At 29.9% G+C, this 12053-nt stretch overlaps 1 protein-coding gene across 1 annotated transcript; it reads right to left on the bottom strand.

Annotated features, from left to right (window-relative positions):
- Nucleotides 1–1062: 1062 nt before the first annotated feature.
- LOC130825452 (caffeic acid 3-O-methyltransferase-like) lies at nucleotides 1063–10784 on the bottom strand. Its single transcript, XM_057690692.1, has 7 exons — nucleotides 10316–10784; nucleotides 9146–9456; nucleotides 8430–8494; nucleotides 5784–6496; nucleotides 2746–3056; nucleotides 1589–1653; nucleotides 1063–1495 (listed from the first exon to the last, which is right to left on the bottom strand). The coding sequence occupies exons 1-7, from the start codon at nucleotides 10714–10716 to the stop codon at nucleotides 1193–1195; spliced, it is 2169 nt and encodes a 722-aa protein (XP_057546675.1). The 5' UTR covers nucleotides 10717–10784; the 3' UTR covers nucleotides 1063–1192.
- Nucleotides 10785–12053: the final 1269 nt, after the last annotated feature.

The raw sequence follows: 12053 nt of genomic DNA, 5'->3' as shown, positions 1-12053 counted from the left end.
TACGATCTCACAATCTAAAAATAGGCGATCAATCCGGATTATAGATAGGATCCTAAAGTTGTAGAATCGTGCGATCCTACTTAACTCAAGAATTTAGCTAGTAGGATCATAACACGATTCTTTAATCCTAAAATCCAACGATCCGATCCTAGCTACAAGGATAGTTTCAATCGTAAAATATTTATATAATTCACATTTCACTTATGTATAAATACACATATATTCAAAATAATATATCAATACTAGTATACCACAATACAATTCATGTTTTTTTTCGTAATTTAAAAATGATTGTTGAAAGTAATATTTTTGAAAACTTAATAGATGAATGAAAATAAGTTTTTATTCACCCGTTAAAACTTAAAAAAAAAAAACAAATATGATTGATGATCAATAATCCAAAGCACATTAATGGATATTTGTAGGATCACACGATCCTATACGGTCCGACTCTACCGATTTCGATCCTACCCGCTCAACGTTCCTAGGTAGAATCCCGATTCTAACAACCTTGCATGAATGTTTCATACACATCAAATTGGTGGGTCTTATATAATTTTCATATCAACATATTCGGAGAATGCAATTTGTCAACCGGTCATAACCTAATAAAATAAAATTGACCCAACATAACCTAATAAAATAAAATTGACCCAACTCAACCCAATGGTTGCAATACGTGAAATGTAGTCAATTAGTCTTAAAGTGACCAAAATAGAACCTTGCTAAATAATATTATCTTGTAGTAAAAATCATTCAGTTAGAACATATTAATGTATACACAATTAGCCAATTGATTTTTTATTTATGAAATATTCGTGATGAAAAATATATCTTAGGTAAAATTTATATGTTTTTCTATATTTATTTGTATTTTTATAATATATATACAAGTTTATCAAACATCAATATAATTTACGTTTATAAATTTTATAATGATAATATATAAACTCTTAAAATTATATTTGAATATATTTCGTGCATTGCACGAGTTTTTATACTAATATTAAATATATAAGTAAATCATACGTAACTAAGTCACATTTATTAACAATTTCATTATTGGATGAACATCAAAGACTTCTTTTATTGCTTGAAATAGAGAAAATCCATCTACAATCATCTAAGAAGCTTCTAACACATCATTTATTGAATGAGACTTTGACAATCATCATTTAAAGATGAGAGTTCATTAGGCATTTTTGAATAACTCAATGACCTTAATATCATAAGTTGAAGATGCAACTCTAAAACCTTTAAATCCTGCTCTTTTGGCCAAATTCATGTATTCTAACTCAGTTCTTTCTTTACCACCATTTTGAGCCAACATGATGGCATCAGATTGGAACACCATCCTCGCCGCATAGCTAGTTTCTGGTGCAATTGGAAGTATGTACTCGCACACTATTACTTTGCCATGATCTTCTGGCAAGGATTCATAGCAATTCTTCAACAACTTTACGCATTCCTCATCACTCCAACAATGGCATACCAACTACAAAAATATAATTGAAATTTCTTCATGTAGCATTATCATAACAAAATTAATTTAGTGTTGCTTTACATAGTAGTGAATTGGTATACACACCTTCATGAATATGGCATCTCCTTTTGGTACACTTATAAACATATCTCCTCCTACATGCTCCACACCTATGATAGGGTAGATAGCAATTGTTAACTTGTGTTGAGGAAATGCCAAAATGTGATCTCACGTTAGTGATTCAATAAGAGGTTAACTAACATATAATCTTGATGGACTGCTTTCTCTACTACCATATGAATAACATGTTATAAGAATTGGCTTAAATCAAGTTGAACAAAATTGTCAATGAAGCAACTCAACTAAAAGTTTACGTTGATGATTGAGGGCCGAAAATATGCTATATATCCAAACACGTCTCCCTCACACGAGAACCGTACCCTTTGGGATAAAAGTGTAAATGCAGCACAATACCTCCTTATAGATGGTGCGAAATGTATCATTTTTAAATGAGGAGTGGTTGAGATTGAAATCCGTGACCTCTTGTCACGTTGGCATGTGATACCATGTCAAGGAACCAACTTAACCAAAAGCTTAAGCTAATGGTTAAGCCCAAAGGTATGCTATATACTCTAACAAAAATATGATCTCACATCATTGATTTAGTGAGAAGTTGACTAACATATAATCTTGATGGACTACTTTTACTACTACCATATGACTAAAATATTATAAGAATTGACTTAAATTACGGTGAATAATGGCAAGTAACCATGGGTGGATCTAATGTGTAGCCATTGAGGTCATTTGACATCAGTTAAATATATCCTAGATGAGTTGGTTAGTGTATAGTTTTTCACATGAGTGATTGGGTTCAAAACCCATGAAGTGCATTTTACACAAAAATAATTTTGACATCACAATTTTTTTTTTAGGAAAAGCCATTGCAAGGAATTAACTAAACCAAAAGCTCAAGCTAATGATTTCTAATATAAGTTACATACTATAACACATCCCCTTACACAATAGCCTTTTGTGCTAGAAGCGTGGATGAAGCACATCCTCTGCCCGTACCTAGCGCTAAATATTCAACTTTAAATGAGAGGTGGTTAAGATTCGAACCCGTGACCTTTTATTACGCTGACTTATAATATCATGTTAAGGATCTAACTCAATCAAAAATTTAAGTTGAAAACTGAAGCCCCAAAATATGTTATATACACTAATAAAAGTGTCAGGTAAAAAAGAAAAAAATAATTTACCTTTATAATTGGGTGCAACTTCAATAACACGAGGCAAATCAAAATTAATACCCTTGATGGTGGGGTATGCTGAGAGAATCATGTTAAGAGTAGCACCAGTATCACCACCTACATCAACCAAGGTAGATACACCTTCAAATCCTTTATAATTTTCAAGCAATTTTTTCATTATAATGGCTGAGTAGTTTGACATTCCGTTGTCAAAAACTTTGTTGAATCTAGCATCTGTTCCAAAGTAATCAAATATTGTCTTGTCGTAGGCTTTGTTAAATGGAATGCCACCATTAAGAACAGCATCCTTTAAATAATACCTAAAACAATGCCAAGATAATATATATGTTATTTGAAGAATATTTGAAGAATATATTATGTGCTGTAAAATTGTCATATGAACTATGTAATGTATAATTCAATAAATTTAACATAATATATATTCTCTCTGTTTCCTAACGAAGTTCTCACAAGGATTGTTCACGGAATTTAAGAGAAATGTAATGTTTTAGATTGTGGATATATTACTTAATTGAATAATAAATTAAGGATAAATAAGGTTATTTTTGTCTAAAATTTGTAATATAAGTAGAAAGATTATTTAAGAAAACAACAAATAGAACACCACAAAGTGGCAAATGTAAATTTCTTTAAGGAACGAAAGGAGTATTTATTAAACATTAAAATTATGTTTAAGAATAAATAGCAATTAAATTGTCTCAAAAAATGATATTTTAGAAATCATTACTATGTACTATATTTTATTTATTTGCATTTTAATTATTTTATTTTGAAAAAAACCACTTGCTTAAAATTCATGTTAAAAAAAAATCAACAATTCAAATTACATGATTGTGATATCTACCTAGAATTAATTATTATCCATTTTATATTTACTCTTGTAGACATAGGGGATGTTTGGTGAGAGAGCTTATTGGGGAAAAATTAGTAGGTTGGATGAATTAGCTTGTTGTTTGGGTCAAACAAGCTAAAATAATATCTGAAAAAATAACTTATTTAAACAGCTTATTTACATTAAATAAGCTAATTTACAACAAGCTACTAAAATGAGCATGTTCAAAGAGCTTATTCAACATGCAATTATTATTGACAACATTACCCTCATTTTTTTCAATTAGTGAGTGTAGAATGTTCATTTAGTACTTTCTGTATTAATTCTAAGAGTTTAAAACTACGAAAAGTTTATCATAAATAATACTTCCAACCATTTGCTTATTTCTTTACTATCATACTAACTTTATATTAATCATGAATAATACAAATTAAGGAGTGTGTTTTCTTAGAATAATACCTGCTTTGATTATTCACCAATTACCTTTTATTATTTTTGTCAAATAACCTTTTATAGTTTTTTTTAAACATGTAAGGGATTTACAAGGCAAACACGCATCTAAGTTGTAGTATTATTCATTTATAACCAAAAGTTGATATTATAGTATAAAATAAGCAAATAATTGTATTATTCGTGGTAAATTTTCTAATATGAATAAATAAGCTTTACAATTTTATTCTCAATTTTACTTGGTTGGATATGTATTGATTCTCAAATAACTTTGCAATCTTTGTTTACTTCTATTTATTTGTATGAATATGAAAAAAATTCATTTTATTTTTAAAGTAAGATACTTCTCACTAATTATCATAAATAAACCATGACATAATTTAAACTAAAATTATAAATTTATTATGTTTTTACATGTCTTTTTACAGATAATTTTACTAAACACTCTTAAATAACCAACTAATTAGATCTGTTGGTCAAATAAGTTAATAAAATCAGCTAGTCAAATCAGTTATTTGAATTAGCTACCAGCTATCAACTATAAGTTGTTTGTCAAACACACCATAAACTCAAAGTGATAGGAGAGGCACCCCCTACATCAAAGATGAAAACTTTGATGTCTATAGTGCGTATAAAGATAAGAAATAAATACGCAAATATGTGATATATGGCAAAATTATAAAGAAAGTAATAATGAACACAAAATTTAAGGTAATTCACCAAATAAATGCTATATCTACCATATCTAGCTAGGATAGTATTAATATTGTGTTTAAAGGACAAACTTCAATCTTGAAGGAATTACCGTGGAAGTTTGACGAAAAAGAAAGGAGCTAACGAGGGAAATAACTTAAGCAATCGGAGAGCTTTACAATGAGACTTTGACTTGATAATAAATGACCTGGGACTAGTGTATTTATTGGAATCCATAGGGTATAGGATTAATGAATTGGTTAGGCATCAACACAAAGGGAACAATGAGGCAGTAGGCTGCTGATGGCCTGTGCTCGTTCGAGCACAATGGGCTGGCAGGTTTTGTTGCTTCTTCAGCTTTGTGCAAAGGGTCCATAATTCCCTATACTCTCCCTTGCCAGCCCACATGCCCTATATGTGATGCACGCCTTGCTCTCAAAGACTTCAAACCAACCAATGGTTATATTGCAAGGGACAAGTGTATTAGGTGCACACAATTAGGGCCTTCCCTTCAATTACTAAAACACTTAAGGGCCCGCTTGGGTTGAGCTTAAATATTAAAGGGGTAAAAAAATCAAACTAATGAAATAAAAGCGATTAGAGTTGCAAATGAAGTAATTGAAATAGTTGTTCGAGGTAGAATGAAAGTAAACTAAAAAAGAACGATAATTTTCCTTATTTGGAGGAAAAATATTTCTCCACCCTCTACTACGGTAAATTTATACTCTAAAATGATAGAAATAATTGCTTCCCTTTTTTCATTACTTTAAACAAATTCTTTCACCACGCTAAGAATAAAATTCCATTAATTTTCTATCTAACTAAATTTGTTTTCCTATTTTGATTTTTATTTATCCTATAAATATTTACACCTAATCTAAGCTGCCACTAATTCCTATTTAATTACTTGAGGAATTTTTGTCACTTATAATCCTAACATAAAGTAATTCAACTAGATGTAGAAACCTCAATACCACTACAAACATTACCATCCAAAAGCCTATATTTAATGAAAAAAAAAACAGAAAAAAGAGAGAAAAAAGAAAATTACCAGCACTTCATAAGAATCTTATCTTGAATCATAAGAGAAATAGGACTTAAACTAACACCATCTTCATTCTTGGTTAAGAATTGGCACACCGGAGGAAGTCCATAAAGCCGTTCAACACGACCATCAGGTCGACTCTGAAGTGAGTACGAAAGAATAGAAAAGCTAGCCAGCAGCCGGAGCATTCTATCTAACATGTTTGCAGCATCAGGATTATTGTTTGTCGGTAATTTAGCCACAATCTCAGCTGACGATAAATAGGCACCCGGCCCAGCTTTTTTAATTATCTCAAATACATCTAGCTCAATCACTACTTTAAGGACCATAGGTGGAACTGAACTGCTTGTGATCGCCATAGCGAATGCGCAGATTTCATCATCCTCGACATGATTAGTTGTGTTGGAATTAGTTTCGGTGTTATTTTTAAGGAATTCCATGATCTTGGCATTATAAACTGAACAAGCAACTCTGAAACCAGAAAATCCTGCTGCTTTGGCTAAACTCTTGAATTCTTGCTCAGTTCTTTCCTTTCCACCAGTGTAGTTATTCATCATGATGCAATCAACTTGAAACACAGTCCGCACTGGTTGGCTAGATTGTGGTTCGATTGGGAGTACGTACTCGCACATTATTACTTTGCCATTGTCTGGCAACGAAGCATAACAATTCTTTAATAGCTTTATGCAATGCTCGTCACTCCAATCATGACATATCCACTGTAAATTCAAGAACGTCAACATGGATAGTCTCTATAATTTTACATTTTGTCAACTTTGCAAATTCAATTGATCATTTCTACACATTTCACATGTGCTTCAATTGTCATTTTTTCATTTTCACATCATTATTATTTATTTTGATTTTAATATATTTTCGTTTGTTTTTTATATTTTCAGTCAAAATTACCTTTTTGAAGAATTAATTAAAGTATTATACTGGTATATTTATTTTTATAAGGGTTTTTTTTTCATAAAAACCAAAAGCTATACTTCTCAAAAAAATCAGTAGTAAGAAAATATGGTTTTAAAATCTTTGACCCATCCACTTGAGACTAACCCGTTAAAAGAATCCAATTCAAAGATAATAGGACCCAAAAATAGCCAGATCCAAAATAACTCTACTAAAATACCTTGATCGAAAACACTTCGCCCCAACTATATGCTTTAAAAGGTCAACTTTTATTTTTACTTATGGGATAGTCTACAATATGAATGGTTATGGGGAAGTCTCAGTCGAATCCAATCAAATTTAGATCTGGATCCATTAATTTTTAGTAGATTTATTTTTAGATCCAAACTCTTATGGTTTAAAAATTTTAGACCTGGATTCAGATTTGTTGGGTCTGATGAGTATAGGGTCATAAACGGATTCTTAATGAGTTTTGATTTAATTATTCATATTTTAAATTTTTTTCCATTTTAAAGATTTTATTCTTAGTTTAATACTAAAATGGACCAATGAGTTGTATGTAAGTGAAATTTGAGTCCAAATAAATATAAAAATAGTTTTGAAACAAACTTAGAGTTGATTTTGAATTATATAATAGGTTGGGTTTAGAGCGGGCCTATTGGAACTAGCGGGCCTATTGGAACTAGTGATTCTTAATCTTAAATGGGTTCAGAAAGAGAGTTTGGGTTGGATCTAGGTCTAAAGACTCTATAACCCAAACCCAAACTCATTTAAGTTTTTGGGCTCGTAGCCAGATCTAAATTCACAAAGGTCTAATATAGGGTCATGGATTTAATCATTCCAAAGCTAGACAATCCTTAGTGATCAAGGAGGAGAGAGATTTAATCGTACACGTAAATTATAAAAATAAAAATTCTATCACATGGTTAAAATAAAATTCTCAAACCATGATTTTTGGTAGGTTAACTTATTAGCTATGTATGACTATGTAGTGTCAATTAATAATATTCCCAATTTAGATATAGGCAGAAGGAACTCATGAAGTAATATGTCATGGCCAACTAAATATGAATTGACTAATAAACTAAAAAACAAAGTAATTGGAAGTTAAAGGAGGGCCCATTGCTGCTCGTTATATTCCAAATTATTTTATGGTGAACAAAAGTTCTTTTTAATTTTTATGGTATCACTCAACTTTAATTTATAAAATGTAATTTTATATGTTATAAATTGTTATAACAAACAAAGTTATATTTTTTAATTAGATAAAAACTCCTTTTAAAAACATTCAAAATTTGCTTATAAAGTGAAATGACTTCATCTTAATTTCCTTTTAAAAAAAAACTCTAATAATTAAAACATGGATAAATAAACTGCTAATATTAAGATACAAAAATATAATAGAATAAGTCAATAACGAAATAATATTAGAAAATTTGATTTTAACTCTAATATTGTTTGTTATTATGGTAATTAAATACTTTCTTATACCTCGAATTATTATACAGATTAAAACAAACTTTGTCTAGTACCATGTGAATAATTTGATTTTTAAATTATATTTATATTGTGTTGCATTATTTGGAAACAATATAAAAAGGATCACGTTTTTAAAAGAAAACAAATAACAAAAACAATTTTAACAAATAGTGCGAGATAAATTAGAAAGGGAAAGTGGAACTTAGACACCAATGACTTTATATCAATATATGATAATTATTTATAAATTTGAACACTAACCTTCATGAATATAGCATCTCCTTTTGGTACGCTTTCAAACATATCTCCTCCTATATGTTTCAGTCCTAGAGCAGAGAGTAAACAACAAATATACACTATTAAATTTTATTTATTAAAATGTTTTAGACAAAGTATTTAACAATTTAAAAGGTGCTAAAATTTTTGAAATTGAATATTAGAATAATTCACATAAAACCACTAAAAAAATTAATTTTTAGTGGCATAAATTTAATAATATTAAATAAATGTCACTAATAGAAATTTCTAGTTGCACATATTTGACTTAAATTTTGAATGTCACTAAAAAAAGATTTAATGGCATTTTATTTATCCATCGATAGCATATTTAAATGTTATTTTAGTTTATCACGACAATTAAGGGAATGCTGCTAAATCTAACGCCGATAAAAGCTTTAGTGACATTCATTAACAAAAATATTAAAAAAGCTACTAAAACTTTTAGCGATATTAAAAGTAGCGACATTTCTGATAAATGTCACTAAAGAGAAATAATGCTAAAGTATCAATTGACATGTGCATATGCCAGTAATGTCAAATAATATGCAAATAAATGCCCTTTTAGTGATTTTTAAAATAATAGCGACTAATCAATATTTTATTCAATTGCTACTAAATATATGCTACTAAAAGATGATTTTGTTGTAGTAAACTAGAATATAATTGAGTGTGGAATATGAGGGAAAAAGTTGTACTACCATTACGAGTGGGAGCATGTTGAACAACATGAGGCAAATCAAAATTGATACCGTTAATTTTTGGATATTTAGAAACTATCATATTAAGAGAAGCACCAATGCCACCACCAACATCAACCAAAGTAGAAACACCTTCAAATCCTTTGTAGGTTTCAGTAATTTTTTTCATAATAATAGTTGAGTGGTTAAACATTCCATTGTTGAAAACTTTGTTAAATCTAAGATCTATTCCATGATATTCAAATGCCTCCATATTGTGGGCTTTAGTGAATGCAATCCCTCCATTAAGTACTGCATCTTTTAAGTGGTACCTAAAAATTAAAGGAAATTCAGGATGATTGTAGCTACATGTGCTAATACTAATGTAATTAAATATTTCACTAAACTAATTAACATAATTTACCACACAACATAAGGTTCGTTATTAGGGATCACATTCTTTTTGGTAATTGATACTTCTATGTAACATTAATTAAATATGTAAATGGATATGTAAAATTTTGTCCCGATTCGAAATTGACCTGAAATGACATGGCTAAAAAATATACAAAAGAAATCTAGGTAAAAATTAGTTGTAAAATTAATCAGTCCGTTTTGACCATTTTCCTTTATTTTGTCAATTATTTGGGTTCCAAATTAATATTTTTTTCATCAGGGTCCATTAATTACGTTTCTTAATCAAATGTTTGTATTTTTAGTCACTAGTTTTTCTATATGAGGGATGTTTGACAAACAGCTGATAACTGGTAGTTGATTACATTGTCTGATTTGACCAGCTAATTTATTGACTAGTTTGACCAGCTGATTTTGATATTGAACTCGCTGCTAATTTGCCAAATACTAGCATTAGATAATTTGACCATAAAACCCTCTTTTTATATCAAAATAAACTAAAGTTGCCTAATAAGAATTTTTGCCAAACACCTCTATAGCCTTTAAATCGGCATTTTATTACCTAATTTTATTAAAAAAAATAAATATAATTTTTTTAAAAAAATTAAATTCATTAACCCATTGGGTCGATCCTAACTCGAGTAAACTCAAAATCTTTTTGATCTATAAGATTACACTACTTAAAATTCATTTGGCTGACCTTTTTAACAAGTTTAATTGTAAATTATAAGCATTAAGTTACGTGAAGTAAAGAAGAGCAACTGAAAGGGTAATTACCAGCTCTCCATTAAAACCTCATCTGTATTAACAAGAGTAAGATTGCGTAAACCAATACCATCCTCATTCTTAGTCAAGAACTGGCAAACCGGAGTAAGCCCATAAAGTGTTTCTACCTGACCATCAGCCCGGTTATGAGTTGTATACGAAAGGATGGAATTACTAGCTAGAACCCGGAGCATCCGGTCTAACATGGGTGCAGCATTCGGGTTATTAGTAGGTAATTGGGCAGCAATCTCGACAGGGGATAGGTGGGCACCCGGTCCTGCACGTTTGATGATTTCAAGTACATCAAGCTCATATATGGCTCGCAGGACCATGGGTTGAACCGAACCGGTTGCCACTGCCATGGCGAAAGAGAACGCCTCGTTTTCCCCTATTTGAGTTGCCAAGGAGCCCATGATCAGCTATTTTCAGGGAGCTGTATATAAAATTATAGGATAAAATATAAAGAAGAGATTGTGCTCATAAAAATCATGTAATCTTAGCACAATATATATAACCTCCAAGCGGCTGGAGTTTTCTGTCATGATCAGTGTTTATGATATTGAGTCTTTGACAAAAAAAAACAAAACTCGATGCTGTATATTATAATAAATTATAAATGTAGATTATTGTATATATATTTTTTTAATTGATAAAATAATTATTTACTTGATAAAAAATGCATGCTGAGTTGAGGTTTATAATTATAAATGTAGATTGTTGTATATATTTTCTTTTTAATTGAGTGGAGGTTTAGAATTGTTTCGACATTTTATTAGAATTTATCATTTTTTTTAAATAAAACTTGCTATATTAAGTCATCCGATTGCCACGTTCATTATAGGAAAATACTCTATAAAGTTGGGATGTTCATGGTTAATCAATAAGATTATTTTCGAAAAATCATGAAAATGTTGGATAAATCTAGGTAACTTCCACTACCTTCAATTTAATATTTTTTTATTCTTTATGGTCTCTATGTTTTCCATTAACTTTATAAAAATAGTTTTTATGAGGTGTGATCTTTAAGTTTTTTCATATACATCAATAAGAAATCATAGTCAAAGTTTGACATTAAAATTCGTAAATTCTACTTTAGAAGAGCATATGAAAACGAATGAAGTATGTTTAAGGTCCTCCCTTTTCTTTCATCAAATTTATTATTCAATTGTATAATATAATCCCTCCGTTCCTTTTTGTTTGTCCACTTTACTTTTTACACGCATTTCAAAGACGAATCTAACAAGATTCCACGTGAATATATTTTGTCTTCAACATATATTTTAAAAATCAAATTTTAATTTCTCTATCCTAAAGCGAAAAAAAAAAAAAAATTGGACAAACAAATGGAAATGAAAAGAGTAACTGCTATTTAAAAAATTTTATTTTTTTTAATTGCCGCGTGAAAACTTTATTAATTAGGGAGCGAGTACAAGAAGTCAACAACGAGCTAGTGACAAGGGGTTAAGAATTCAATCTTTTGTGATTTGTGAATATTTCAAGTGGAGCAGTGATTGTACCAACAAATATCAGGAGATCTTAGCCCGAGGAATTTCAATCATATTAATCGACCCACAGAAATACAAAATTATTTTGTGCAACTTGTTAGCCTTTAATATTTTCTAACTACAGCGATATTAGCGACAACGAGTAAGAATTCCAACTCTAAACTATATTTTACACCATGTTTTCCAAAAAATGGTGCCATTTCATGAAGCATATGTACTTTAGACTATTACTTTCGCCATTTGAT

The sequence above is a fragment of the Amaranthus tricolor genome, chromosome 10 (genome assembly GCF_026212465.1).
Source record: "Amaranthus tricolor cultivar Red isolate AtriRed21 chromosome 10, ASM2621246v1, whole genome shotgun sequence".
Lineage (NCBI taxonomy): Eukaryota > Viridiplantae > Streptophyta > Magnoliopsida > Caryophyllales > Amaranthaceae > Amaranthus > Amaranthus tricolor.
The sequence above is the reverse complement of the archived record's forward strand: the minus strand, read 5'-3'. Positions and strand labels throughout refer to the sequence as shown.